Here is a 15,615-nt window from a genome sequence, read left to right as displayed (position 1 = left end):
GTTGTCAACCTAACGGGAAGTTCGAGAAAATTTCTAAACTCCCAAGTGGAGACAGACTTTTAGATATATAGTGTACCACTCTTTCATTTGATGATCATATCAGCTGTAGTTTTAAATAGCTGGTAAGCTTTTCACAGCAATCATTTGATGAAAATTGACTGTTTGGATTTTATTTTCAACAACTTGTCTAAAGACAACGTTAAGAATGAACCGGAACAAAAGACTTTTTCCAGTTTTACTGATTCTCCTGAAGATGTCAACCACTAGTGTTGGGGAAACACTGAGGAAAAACTTAAACAGACGATATTCTTTAAACCTAAACAGTCAATTTTCATCAACTGTGGTTTTGCTGAAATATCAGCGGTGAGTAAATACAGAAATATATCCTTTTTTTACTGTTTGTAGAAGAGAAAGATGATCTCAAAGCAAGGCATGAGGCGGAACTGAAGAAGGAAATGCAGTCAAGAGAGAAAGATGTATGTTTGAAAAAAGAAACAATTGTGTTGAGTTCATCTGATCAGTAAAGTGATCGATAAAGTAATCAATTTATTGAGATAATAAAAGTAATAGAATTACCAAAAAAAAACAGACCCTATAATATCGGTCTTCACTTCCGCTGGCATTGATATTCCCACAAATTATTAACGCGCAAACTTGTACAATTTCAGTTTAGAAAAGTGTTTATTGTGAGAAATGTTTATGATAAGAACAATCTACCAATTATTATTTTTTTGGTTTTTCATGATTGAATAGATTTCAAGACTGCAAGCTGAGTCCGAAGACATGCAGAAATGCTTCAACCAAAGACTGAAAAACTTGGAAGAACAAAGAACTGAATTGGAGATGGTGAGAAATGGGGGAATTAGGATTACAGTATAATGAATTTACAAACCATGAATGATACATTTGCAAGCATTGTGTTTTTGGATTGATGAGTGTGAATAATAATGAGTTCTCATAGTTATATTTGCTTTGTTTCTCCCCTACCCCCCATAATTCTCTGAAGGAAATCGGCGAACTTAAGAACCAAATCTCTCAGCAGAAACTTCGGTTCGAAAAGCAGCTGGTTGAGGAAAAGGTGAATTTTTATTAATGAATTTACCCAAACCGTTTTAAATTGGTTTTGGTTTCTTTGACCTTTTTTTTCAAGGTGGTGAAATTTTTATTTACAGTTACGAGTTAAAGGTTGTTCAGTTTCACTGCTGATGTTGCTTGGTTTTCCCAACACTCATGTGCTTTGTTGGGTTTTGTGTCTGAGGATTCGATAGTGTAGTTCATGTTTGATGCAACTTCATTGAGAATGAACATTCGCTGAGAATAAAAAAACACTTCTCATCTTCAAATACTTTAAAAAAAAGTTTTGGTTCTTATCGGCATTGCGTATGTCACCAAACAGTCTTTCAGAATGTCTTTTGGAATATTGTTAGATGACCAAAATAAGACAAAATTTTAAACAATCGTGTAATAATTTTTATACAGTAATCTCTCAACTTATATGTTTCTCTCAGTTAATGAGACAATTTTCTGCATTCTTCTATTCAATAGGAAATAACGCAAGTTCTTTGCGTAAGTTTGTGTGATGGACGATGGCAACATTCCGCTAATGGCTCGCAAATGGTATCAAGGCCACCAGATGGTGATATATGTGCAGAGAAAGATGTCCTCTCCTTTGTCAATGCAATGTGTGCTGAAAACTGGCTGTGTGAAGAGATATGTTTAGGGAAGGACGTCTTTCTCTACATATACGTTACCAACTGGTGGCCTTGATATCATTTGTGAGCTATTAGCGGAATGTTGCAGTCATCCGTCACACTGAGCCATTCAGCATATATACTTCAAGGAGGGCATATTCTATCTGCTTCATAGTTTAGAGATAGAGCACTCGTCTGAACATACAAGACCAGGGTTCGAGTCCCTGTGAGGACAGCAATGAATTTTCCTTTTATAAACACCAATATCTCTCCACACAGTCAGTTTTCCGTATATATTGTATTAACAAAGGAGAGAACATCATCCTTTACATATATAGCTAAATAATTCTCTATTCACTTATGCCTCTCACTCACTTATGTGTCTTTTTTCATTATTCCCTTGCAATGACGCATAAGTGAGAGATCACTGCAGCTTTAATATTAAAGTATATAATCCTCTTCCTACTTTATAATAATCAACCCATAGTGCAAAATGATGCAGTGCATAATTATATGATATGGAGCACATTGTGCATTTCATTAGGTGAATGCTACATCTAGTTGATTGTTTTAGACATTTTGAGGAAAAACATGTTTTAACATTAAACAAAGTGTATATTTTACCATTGAAACTCAGAAAAATAACTCTGCTTTCACTAGCGTTATGGATAGCTTAGTTTGAAGCATCAGGGTGCTTTCATTTCGGACTTGTCTAAAAACCACCTATACATTACCTAGTTGTGGCATTCACACCACAATTTTGATTATGAACGTGAATTTAATATTAGTTTTAGTTGATACTGTGCCTATTGAAACTCTATTTTAGACTGATTTGAAGAATCAAATGTCACTGATTCAGTCTGGTCTACAAAAGAAGGAGGTGAGTCAACCATGTTGGCATTTTGTGAAATTGATTTTTTATTTGGAAACCTATATGTGTGTGTTTGTAGTAGAGAGTTTATTTTAAAACAAATAATTATTTATTGTATAATTTTCAAGCCACTTCAAACCTTCTAACTGCTAATTTGATCCAAATCTGAATTTGGCTTGTAAAAATGTCAAATTTTTATCTCCGAAGAGAAAATACTGAGCTACAGACATTTGTCAAATCTACATTTCTTTTTTCTTGTTTTTCTATTAAAATTTCCTAGAAATACGACGTAAGTAGAGTTATTGGAGTTTGTAAATGAATTTTATGTTCCTCCACACAAGCCATCAATTTATTCAAACATTTATTCCAGGAAATTCTGAAAGAAAACGCAGCAGCTGCCAACGAGTTACAAACAAAGAACATGTCGTTGCAGTTACAAATAGAAGAGCAGAACCATGAAATAAATAAGTTGCGCCAAGTGAGTGGATGCAAAATTTTGACAGTTTCTGAAGCAGAATATAATGTATTCTTATGTAATTTGGTGTGATGAACATGATTCTGACCATTAAAAAAAAGCTGTATTGGCTACAGTTTTCTCTTAAATTGCATATTTAATTTGGAAACAAAAATAGTAATTTCTTATGTTTGTAATTTGGTGTGCTGAACACAAACTTAACTATAAAAAAGCTGTATTGGCTATGGCTTTCTCTGAAATTGCACATTTAATACACATATAATAACACTACAATACATTGAAAAACAGCATAAGTGTATAGAAAGCAAAATAAATATGCAGAAAAAACAACAAATATATGTTGAAACCTCACCAACTTTCCTACATTAATATACTTAAAAACAACACAAATACATAGAAACGTAAACAGAGCAATAGTTAATTTATAGCCTATTCATTTTACAACCTAAATGAAATAGACACACCTCTTTATTTCATTTTGCATTACACTTGTACTGCACATAAGGAACATCTCTTGCAATTGTCCAGTAGTAGCCAGCCAGAGCATCGAGGTTGAACCACTTTCCCTGGTAATGTTGTTCCTTCTTAACTATACAATAACTCTTGCAATTTGTTTTACATTTCCTAACATGGTTATATCTCCAAAATGAGAGCCAAGAAATTTTTTTCACTGTGATATTCACGTTCAGCAGGTCAAAACCTTTTAGAATTGTATATTTTCATGTTGCACCATCAAGCTTATATTACTGGAGGGAGAATGGCATTAATAGTCTCCACCTCGGCAGCGCTGAAAATGCTGTCCTAAACATTATTCGTCAGACGATCACATAATGTGTTTACCATCAACGCAATCCCTATTATTTTCTTATGGCATTCATAGGAGAACAAGGGCGTGGTAGCCCGGTCGATAAGATGCTCACCTAAAGTACCAAAGGATGTTTAGAGGTGTCGCGAGTTCGATACCCAGTTCGTCCTTGTCAGAAAACTTTCCTGACACAGGGGTACAACAAAAAAACGGTGACTTAACCGCAGCAAAAATTGCTACCGCAGGGAGTCCCCCATCGAGGGGTTAGCGCACCAACCTCTCGATGAGTATGAATAACAAGCCTGCCGTTCGGAATCAGCAATAAATTGTAGGTCCCGGTCTAATTAGCCCTCGTGTGCAGAAAATGACCGTGGTGCGACAAAAATGATCAAAATTATCAATGATCATAGGAGATCAAAGGGAAATGAGAAAGGAAGGGGACTGCTTATCTTTTCCAAGATTCATAGTTATTATTCCAGAATTAATGAAAGAAATAATTCCAGAATTAATAAAAGAAACAAATCCGGACTTATAATGAAAGACAATTTCAGAAATGGTGAAACAAATAATTCCAGAATTGGTAAAAGATCATTCTATAATTATTAAAAGAAATAATTCCAGAATTAATAAAAGAAACAAATTCCAGAATTAGTGAAAGACTATTTCAGAAATGATGAAAGATATATTCAGAATTAATAAAAGAAATTATTCTAGAAATATAATGCAAGAATATTTCAGAATTAATAAAAAGAATAATTCCAGCATTATATAATAAAATAAATACTTCCAGAATTAATGAAAGAGAGATATGGAAGAGATAATTCTACAATTAATAAAAGAAATAAATTTAGAATTAATAAAAGAGATAAAAAAAAATTAAATTATCTTTAGAAGACAACTAACTGCAATATTTGCAGGTTAAACAGTACATTTAATTGAGGTAATTGCATGAACTGTGTATTAAACACATCACATGATATCCTTGCATTTGTTTTTACTTTGGTCACAGCGACTTCTTCCTCCCTCCATTAATATTAAGTTTGATGCATTGGACGAAATTTCATTGTTGTCTACTTTGATTTATAATTGAGTGCTTCAATAAGATATGAATTTACATTAACATCAACAAAAAAAACATTAGAATATGCATCTCATTTAATTTAAATTACCTTTACAATTTTTTTTATTTACTCATGAAATATAGCAATCAACCAATTACTTTATGAACAGTTTAGGCACAAAGTGTGCCTGTGCAGTTTTTTTTTTTCATACAAAAGAAATTGTTTAAATAACGGGTTTAAAATACCTTTTTGAATTTCTCGAAGAATGGATAACTCAACATTCATTTTCCTTTGTGTAATTCTTTTTTTATGACTAGAAATTTAACATATTGCACAATGTTTTTTTTTTTCTACCTGCAGGCCCTACAAGCCTCTGATGATGATTGCAAGCTTCAAGTTGCAAAAGTTCAGCTTGAAGTCAATGGACTCATTCAAGAGCTGGAAAAAAGCCACGAGAAAAATAAGGCATTGATATGTGAAATTCAGTCGTTCGAGCAAAAGATCGAAGGTACAAAATGTATAATTGCTATTGTAATTCAGTGATGTGATCTTTAGGACTTGTTAAGAACTAACAATAACCTTTTAAGCTTTGAGTACCCCCCTCCTGGAAATGTGTAGCAGCCCTGAGTATTCCTAGAAATGTGAAGGGAACAGCAAATGTGTGTGTGTGTGTGTGTGAAGTTGCATTAGAGGTACACGTAAAAGACATGTTTACTCCTAGAAATCTGTTGCAGTGCCTAGTCGCTGAAGTTTGCAAGAGGCTTGCTTCAAACATGTGTATGAGGCATGCACACTGCTTGAAATATGTGGGAGGCATGCACTTTGTACAAGGGTGCTCAACCTTTTGGAGAGTATGGACCACTTCGTCGGTTTGAAAATGAGCCACAGTTCATATTATTGGTTTGGGAATGTGTTGCTGGTCACTTAAGTGGTCTGGAAATGTGCTGTGTGTTGCTTAAGTGAGGTAAGAATGTGCTGCAAGCCAATAAAGTGATCTAGAACTGTTCTCTAGGTTACTTAATTGATCTGTAAATGTGCCACAGCCACTTGAATGATTTGCAAATGTGCTGCAGGTCCATTTAAATTATTTGTAAATGCACTGTGGGTGACTTAAATAATCTGGAAATGTGCTGTGGCTCGCTTGAGGAATCTGGTTATGTGCTGTTTAGTTAATTTTTACGAAATTAAGTTTCCGATTGCGGGCCACATCAGATGACTCTGAGAGCCATAGGTTGAGTATGTGTCTGCTCTAGTATATTTCACCATATATAATTCATATTTCACACTTCCGTTATTACTTAACTCACATTCAGTGGCACTACCGATTGTTTCCTGACATCTTCATGAAGGGGGTCCAAGTTCAGAGGGAGCCTCATGATAATGAGATCTGGTTATATTTATTAGTATTTCCAGCTAGATAGAGAGCCTCAAAAAAATCACTGTCTGAGGACTGGTAATGCTCTTGAGACGGCACTGCTCTTCATACACCTCTGGATGGCTTGTTGTAAATCACAAGTCAAGAACCACTGTCTTAAATGTTCAAGTTTCATAATGGCTATTTCTCAAAAAAAAAAAAGAAGAAAAAGCTCTTCAATTATTGGCACTTAGACATAAGGGCTGATTAGATCTATGCTTGGCCGCAACTAAAGGAGGGCAGGAGGGTCTGTTGCCCCAGATGCTATGTAGACCTGGAAGAGCACTGAGTTTACTTTTTTCCCTTTAAAAACTACGAATGAGGGAGGATGCCAAAATTTGTACTAGCCCTTGGTGACAAAGTAAATTTCTATTTTAGTTGCAGCCCTGGTTTTATGGAACATTAGCATTATAATTATTTACACTCAGATCATTACCAATGACTTCAGATGATGGGAACCATTTTCCCACTTGATTACTACTCGCATATAGTACAACCAGACTGATCTTGTTACTGATGTTTCTTCTGTCCAGCGCTGCTGACGGTACCAGCAACGAGTGTGTTTAGTGATCTGGGTTAAGTATGTGTTGCCCACCGGTCTCTCCAAATCAGGAGTGGCCAACATAATGATCTGCTGCCACATCGCGGCGCAGCAGGGACATTTCGGTTTATAAGCCATATCAGCTAAAATGAAATGATCTGAAAACTCAGATTTGCTTCCGCTGTAAGTAATGTTGTGAAAAACGGGCAATTTAGTCTAAAATTTTACCTTGGGCCCCACTTCATAAACTAAAACTGATGCACATCCATTGCTCACCTGGTTTACAGCTATTAGATGTAACGCATCGAAAATTACTGTTTCTTTCGCAAATTAGTCCACTCAATAACATCCATAGTTTGAATTTCACAAATAAAACTTTTTTTTTTCCAATTATTTTCATCTCTTACTCTTGATTTGGCAACCAGTGGAGCCTGCACAAGTCGAATAGATGCTCAAGGAACTAGATCAAGCACCGGTAGACTTCCAGCAGAGTTTTATTATTGGGATCGAAAGCATGTCAAAAGCCAGCCTTATGGATAGTATTGACTATCTGAAATGGGTTAGCCCATGATGGTACCAAGATCCAATGGACCAGCTTCGCATGGACTAGGCAGACTACCTCTAGATGTGACAGGATGCACACACGTACCATTACCTGGTGCTCCTGTAATGTCCATGAGATTACACTGAACCAGATTTGCAATACATGCATTCCTATTACTTGAGTCACTTTCTTTGAACAGAATATCAGTATTTCAATTTGAGAAAGTGTTCGTTTGCTTTGATCTGGATTGCCACCAACTTTGCCATGTTGAAATTTAGAGATGACTGCTTCTGAGAAGAAAAATCGTTGTGTCCGGTTGTGGAACTCTTTTGTTCAACAGCACCGGACCCGATCATCCCATATGGCACATTTTTGCTCTTTGGAATTATTAGGGTCAGTGTAGCCCAGTTGGTTGTAATTTAGAGGTGTCATTGTGAGTTGGCATCTACTTCGAAAAAGTTTTGTCACTGTGAGCAGAACACTAAATTTGCATTCAACTAAAAATACGGAGGCCACAACAAAGCAATTTGACCAACGAAGGGGCAGAAAGAAATTGGGTAAAAATGCAGTAACAAAATCAATATGTGTGTACGAAAAGGCAGTATAAGAACATAGCTAATTACTATCATCACTAGAAATAATGAATGTAAATAGTCTGTTATTAGATCTGCTGTGGAAAATTATGGTAATGGTAAATTATAAAGAACGATCTAATATATTTCTTAATGTAATAAGAAAATCAATTTAATATGCAGTAATTTTATCTAGTCACAGACTGCAAAAATCACCTTGTGGACCACCGTTGGTCACCCCTACTTTAAATTATTACTGACTGAGTGATGTTGAAATGTGCATTTTATTTCTCTATGGCAGGGTTCTTAACCTATGGGTCGCGACCCAAACTTGGTTTGTAGGAGCTTCCAAGATGGGTCATTCAAATCCACTAACAACCAAAGGCTCTTGAGCTACAGGTTCTAACGCAGCAGCACTTTTGCAGAGAATTACAAGATGGGTCGTAAAAATCCAACAGCCAGGGATTCTTCTACTAAGGGTTCCAACCCACACTTGATTTGTAGGGCTTTTGACGTGGACCATACAAATCTACTTGCGGCCAGAGATTATTTGTCCCTACCCACACTTGATCTGTATTAGCTTTCGAGATGGGTCGTACAAATCCACTTACAACCAAGGGCTCTTGAGCTATGTGTCCTGACCCAGAATTTTTACAGGGGCTTCTGATATGGGTCTAACAAATCCACCAACAGCCAGGGATTCTTCGGCTATGGGTTCTGACCCACACTTGATTGGCAGGGGCTTTCAACATGGATTATACAAATATACTTACAGCCAGAGATTCTTGAGCTACGAGTCACAACCCAAACATGATTTTGCAGAGGCTTTTCCAGATGGATTCTAGAAACCCACTTAGTCTTGTTATAAATGCATTTACTACGTTACTGGTTTCACTAATTTCAAAAACAAACAGTCCCACAGGTCGATAAGCTAATCTTGTAGCTGATTTTTGGTAATGGCTGAAAAAGGTTAAGAGTCCCTGCTCTATAGAATACGCATATTGCCAGAGTTCTGTGGTTACAGATTTTGTGGTAAGATTTTAAGATAAACAATTAGTACATTAATTGGCAACAGTTTTTTTTTTTGTTTTTTTTTTTTTGCAGAAATACGAGCATCTCATTCGGAAGAAATTCATTCAAAGGACAATGAAATTCAGACTTTGAAAGACGAGCACAATGCCAGGATACAGAAGTTGCGTGAAGAGGAAATCAAACGGGCAGCCGATCTGCAGAGCGCTTTTATGGCTTATCTCAGTAACGTTCAGGCGGGTACATAATGTGGCGTCTTCTGAGAGGACCTTGCAATATCTACATAAGCTCACTAATATTTGCCAAGTGCAAGAAAATGTATTCAGCTGGATGGTGGAGCAGTAGTTTTGGGATATGGTGAATTTTTCGAAGATCCGTCCTCTCAGCTCAGTATTCTTTTTTTAATGTATATGCATCATTTGTACAAGAAGCCACACTATAGTTTCGATGTCAGACATATGTGGTGCAAAAGAAGTTGCGGGGTTAAAACTGAATTTAGTCTTTTAATGTCAATATGATTTTTCATGCAATTGTCAATTTTGTTTTTTTCCAGTCGCTTTCACGATAGTTAGGGATTTTTTTATACTCAAATTTATATTTTGTATACAATTATAGTTAATGTATGTGTTAATTATTTTCAAAGGTTCGGTCTATGAAGTCACGTTTTTGTTTTATGAAAATTGTTTGATATTCATTTTTGTGATAGAGCATAAAAAACTTGGAGAGAAGGAAATGTTAACACAGGGGCGAAAACTTCGCACCCCTATTGGATTTTGTTACAGCAAGGTTCAGCTGTATTGGGCAGGATAGCCCAGGTCTGTAATATACATGAAGTACCAAAGGATGTCTAGAATTTGATACATGATTCGTCCCTTGTCAGAAATTTTTCTGATGCTGATGTGCAACAGAAACGGCAACAACATGACCACAGAAAACTATTGCTATTGCAAGGAATCCCATACAGAGCAGAAGGGTTAGCACGTCTCCATGAGTATAAAAAAAATGCCAAACACTGCTATTCGGAATCTGAAATAAATTGTAGGTGCCAGTCTAACTAGCCCACACCCTGAAGACCAGGACTTGCGCTTGCAGCAAGGGTCTTAGACAGAGGGTTGGGGGCGCTTTCCGGACACTCTCCGGAGGGCGCCTCGGCCTGGCACCCCTGACTCTCCCCAGCGCGACCCAACCCGCAAGGGTAAAAGGCTTATATCCCAGGAGGGACAGAGCCTGGGTCGTGTCTGGTCTGTCGGAATCTAACTAGCCCTCGTGTGTGGAAAAGGACCATTGTGCGACAAAAATGATCCAATAACCAACTGTATTTCAAGGCACTTCTAGATCAGTGGAGGTTTTATGGCTCAATGAGGAATAAATGAAGTTATATGAAATTTTTTTTCTTCAACTAGGGAAGGGTCAACTCCTACATGATCTACACTCTGATAACAATAGCCTACAGTGGAATGGGGAAACTAGTGGGATGGTATGACCAGTGCCATCTTCATGCATGGGCCCACCCCTGGGACCTCAGAAAACGAGTAGTTGAATTTTTTAGGTTGGCCCATGATATTCTAGCTACTTTAGCCAGTGCTCAATTCCCATATAAGCAACATTTGCCCAGGGCTTCATGTCTTAAGGGGTCATTCAAATATTACGTACGTCAGCATCAATGGGGGAAAGGGGTTTCTGATTTGCTGACTTTTGATGGGGGGGGGGGGTGGATGATGCTTGCATCATCAACCATCGCTTATAAAAATATGAAATATTTATTTATTTATTTATACAATATTGTTGGCCCTTGGGCCTATACAAGAGGATGCGATTGAGAATGACAAAGATATTGTTTGATGTTGGATAAAAAACTAGCGATAGAGGGAGATTCAACAATAGAGCTTGGGAGTTTGTTCCATTCACCAATGGTATGAGGAAAGAAGCTGTATTTAAAGCAGTCAGTGGAAGCAAAAATAGGTTTTATTTTAAGGGAATGGTCGAGTCTTCTAGAGATGTAGGATGGTTTGGCTAAGATACCAGAAATATCCATGTTGAACTGACCATGGAAAATTTTATAAAGCAATGTTATGTTAATCGAGAGATGAGACGAAGAGTAGAGAGAGGGAGGAGATGAAGTTCATTTTTAAGTTCGGACACAGAAATGAAAGATGACCAGCAGTCGTGAACAAATCGGGCGGATTTATTTTGAATAGATTCAAGTTTGTCTATATTACTGGAGGTGTAAAGGTCCCAGATTTCAGCGGCGTAGGAGAGGACGGGGGATATATAAGTTCGGTAACAGAGAAGTCTGATATCCCGAGTAGAGTGTTTAAGATTGCGGCGGAGGAAGAAAAGTTTGTTAAGACACTTCTGGTAAATGTAGTCGATGTGTTTGTTCCAACGTAGGTCGGCTGAAATAATGACACCAAGGTATTTGATATGTGAAACTTGGGATAACGGTAAATGATTGATGGAGTAGGAGTATTCAAGAGGAAGAAGTTTACGGGTAACTTTCATGTGAACCGTTTTTGAGATATTCATTGGCATTTGCCATAGGGAACACCAGTCGGCGATGGAAGCCAGGTTATGTTGGAGAAGTTCTTGATCAGATTGATGGTGAATGATACAGTAAATTACACAGTCATCAGCAAAAAGTCTAGTGGTGCAGTTGAGGGATTGAGGAAGGTCATTGATATAAATTAGGAAAAGTAACGGGGAGAGGACCGATCCTTGAGGGGTCCCAGACTTTACGGAGGCGGATGACGAGTTATGATCATTAAAATGAACAAACTGTTTACGGTGTTTTAGGAAAGCCTCCACCCAATTAAGTAATTGAACGTTAAGGCCAAGGCGGGAGAGTTTGAGAAGAAGTTTATCGTGGGGAACTTTATCAAAGGCTTTAGAGAAATCTAGGAATACGATATCAGTTTGTAGGTTTTTGTCAATGGCTTCAGAGAGGTCGTGGATGAAGAGGGCCAGTTGAGAGAGATTGTCTAAAGCCGTGTTGGTTGGGGAAAAAGAAGCTGATGGAGTCTAAGTGGATACAGATTTCTTTTGCTACAATATGCTCGAAGATTTTACAGCAGGAGGAAGTGATTGCTATTGGCCTGAAGTTAAGGGGATTGGAAAGTGAACCCGTTTTGTGGATAGGAATAATTTTATTGATTTTCCAGTCGTTCGGGAGGGTAGCAGAATTTAGTGAAACATTGAACAGGATTTTATATGGCAAATATTCTTAATGGCATCGTAATCGGTGCGCCAAAAACGAGAAGAATCTTTTGCTAGTTTGTGGGTAACTGAACTAATATTCTCCCTATTGATATGTCCCCTACAGAGCCACTTTAGTGATCTCTAAATGTTTCTCGGATCCAAGTTCTCTGGAGAACTGTGCCATCATTTAAGTGATCTGTGATTACGTCACATATCACTTATGTAATCTGGGAATATGCCACTGGGTAACTTGAATGAAATAAAGCCACACTGAGGACTGTTTGATTGCTCTAAAACCGTGCCACATCACTGAAGAAATCTCTAAATGTGCCACAGGTTGCTAAAGTGATCTGTGGATGTACCACGGGCCTACTTGAGTGATCTGAAAATGTGCCACGAGCCACTTAAATGCTCTGGAATTGTTAGGGTCATCTAAGCGATCTGTAAATTTGTCGCTTAGTTCATTTTCACAAAATTAGGTTTGAAGAAGCAGGCCACATCAGATAACCCTGAGGGCCACGAGTTGAGTATATATGTCTTACAGGGTGGGGCGAAATGAATTTCTTAAAAAGAAATTTAGAGTTCTTAGCCTTCAAATAGCATTGATTATAACAATATATAAAGGTATTTTCTACCGAATTTTTATTAAAAAAATTTTTTTTTTGCATGTCAGGAGGGGGGGGGGAAAGAGTCCCCCATGACATCCCCCCCCCCACCATGTCTCTGATCCCACTAATAAGTGTTAGGAGGCGGGGGGGGGGGGAACAGATGACAAAATGTTACCGACAAGGAATGGGTTCAAAAATAGATTAAAATGTGCTGACGTAATACTAGAACGGGCCCTAAATTTATTACATATTTTACTCAAATTGTTATAAATTTTATTTGGTAAAATTTTGGAAATCAAAAAAAAAAAAAAATCTAAGTCACATTGTACTATTTCTGAACTGCCCATTATAAACAAACCCTATTAAATATCTATTTTAATATTATACAAATGAGTAACAGACTTCACAAAGCATGACAAAAATATGTTTCAATGTGCCAGTCTTTTGTTTGATTCCTCAATTTCGTATCATTTTGATCGTAAAATGATTTATGAAATAAGAAAATTTGCATGTTTTTGATCAACATGAAATCCTCAAATCTCCATGAAGATTCTGTAACTTTCCTCTTAACGGACAAACCCTTCCCCTTTTACAATAAAAGTATGCATTTCAAAGCCCCCGATTAATGGTCACCCCCCTTCTTTTATGGACAAATGTTTTTGTCCCGACAGTGTTCATGGCTCTTAATTTTCTTGTACTGAAATGGGTATTCTACTACCTCTCTAATATTTGGTCTAACTTTTTGAAACACCCTGTATTGTTTTCAAATAAAAAAAAAATTCAGAAAGTGACAAAAAATTTATAAAATGAAAAATAATTTACACTCTTCATGTTTCCTCTTCGTTTCCAACCCTTTGCATATACTGTTTTGAATTTCAAAATTTTATTATATTTAATGTAATTAATAATATAATTTATATCATATAAAGTTTCATTGATTATAAAAGTTACCTCTTTATCAAATTGCAAAGTTTTTCACTTGCAATTTTTCAATTGCAAAGTTATAAATAGGAGGTTTTGGACAGTACGGTAAAAACCACGGTATTTACCATGGTTTTTACCGTACTGTCCAAAACCTTGCCAACCCTGTCTAAAATACATAAGGCTTGTGAATTGGATTGAAAAACAATTGTCACGAATGAACAATTTTGAAAGACCCAACCGAGGTAATCAGTTGGTGACAAAAAATAAATTATAGCCAAATTCGGTGCAACCCTACATACGGAATCTTAAGGCCCGTTTACACGAGACAAGTGCTTTAGTTGGTAACTTAATTTTAACTTACCGATTCTTCTTGAAAGTGTCCACACGATAAGTGCTAAATAGACGCTCATTGGATAATTTCTACGGAGGTGAGCGCAGTTAGCGCATGCGCGCTTCAGTCTATTCAAATCCACGGAGAGAGAGAGAGGCGCAGGAGAATAATAGTAATAATTTTTTTATTTATCTGGCATTCAGAGAGGTGCTTTTTTTAAAGCTCATAGCTTTCGTAACGGTGGATGAAGATGATCAGGTAGAACTTACGAATACTGTGATCAGAGTCACATTATACGATATTTTTTTCAAAGAATATAAATTTATTCACTTTCACTTACCCAAGAGGGGGAAAAAGAATACACAACATATAAACTTATGTAAGTCATCAAGAAGAAATATAAGATTTCTCTATTTCTCCTCTAAATTGTAAATATCGATTATATGATATTTTAATCAAAGTTAGAGAGGAGATAAATTATGAATTATGTAAGCCGAAAATATGGGAGAAGATTCTTGGCATTCGTAGGAAATTCTAAGGGTTAAAAATTAAATAAAAATTCATTAAACATAAAAATTATTTCTAAATTTTCGAAATGATTATTTTTTAATCTCTAGAGATGATATATGTTAAATATTTGATCATGTATTTTTACAACAGATGGCAGCAAATTTGTTCTGGACGAGAGAAATATTCGAAACCCCCCCCCCCTCTCCAGTTTTTAATATATAAATCCTCTACACCTGATATATATTTTTGAATCTTCAATTTTTTTTCAACTCCTGACATCACGTCGACAGGCTTTTTCCAACATCGAATAATTTTTAGCTTGTTTGTTAAGGTAATTTTCATTTCTATAGTTCAACAAACATTCACGGCGAAGATATTTTTCAACAAACTTGAAGGTTGTGTCCTCTAGCCACCTCACCATCCAATATTTCTGCGGAATTCTAGCGAAACTTCAGGAGACGACGGAGCATGAACAGGTTCACGCTTGAGATCAAAATAAACCCTTCCGTGAGAGAGCAAAAAGACCCCCCCGCCCCCAAAAGCGGCAGGTCACGCCCACTGGCGCATGCGTCTACTTAACCGGAAAAAATAGAACCGTTCGTATTCATTTACCAACTAAATCATTTGTGCACTTGCCAACTAAAGCCGTGTAAACGGCTCTTATCGTCTGCATATATTATATTGTACTTGGCAACTTAAAATTAAGTTGCCAACTAAAGCACTTGCCTCGTGTAAACGGGCCTTTAGTCAGGGCACTGAATTCACTCTTAATTCAACTGCTCTTTCTATACTATACACAGGGGCACTAAAATTAGTGCTTGCCCCCCCCACAAAATACCTAGAATGAGACGTGATCAAATTGCATAAAATCAAAATGTTTATGGTTGTCTTTACAGCCAAAGTAATTTTGAGGTTAATTATATACAAACCCGTACACATGTAAGGTTTTTCTTTTTTTGAAAGGACATTTTTCGTCAATGCCAGTGTCCACAAAACAGTTTTAATGCTCTTACAATATGAAACTTTAAATTTCAAAACAATTCT

General features: G+C 36.7%; 1 protein-coding gene across 1 annotated transcript in view; it reads left to right on the top strand.

Annotated features, from left to right (window-relative positions):
- Nucleotides 1–9,677, top strand: part of LOC149068042 (leucine-rich repeat-containing protein 45-like) — a 39,439-nt gene extending 29,762 nt beyond the window's left edge. Inside the window, exons 14-20 of the mRNA XM_089251613.1 lie at nt 406–476; nt 754–846; nt 1,007–1,078; nt 2,518–2,571; nt 2,933–3,040; nt 5,264–5,411; nt 9,079–9,677. Of these exons, the coding sequence (XP_089107739.1) occupies nt 406–476; nt 754–846; nt 1,007–1,078; nt 2,518–2,571; nt 2,933–3,040; nt 5,264–5,411; nt 9,079–9,251 (719 nt within the window). The 3' untranslated portion in view covers nt 9,252–9,677. The remainder of the gene's footprint in view (nt 1–405; nt 477–753; nt 847–1,006; nt 1,079–2,517; nt 2,572–2,932; nt 3,041–5,263; nt 5,412–9,078) is intronic.
- Nucleotides 9,678–15,615: the final 5,938 nt, after the last annotated feature.

This window comes from Pholcus phalangioides, unplaced genomic scaffold (assembly GCF_987345545.1).
Source record: "Pholcus phalangioides strain wild (caught in Gottingen) unplaced genomic scaffold, Ppha-v1.0 ptg000027l_1, whole genome shotgun sequence".
Lineage (NCBI taxonomy): Eukaryota > Metazoa > Arthropoda > Arachnida > Araneae > Pholcidae > Pholcus > Pholcus phalangioides.
This window is presented reverse-complemented; position numbering and strand designations above follow the sequence as displayed.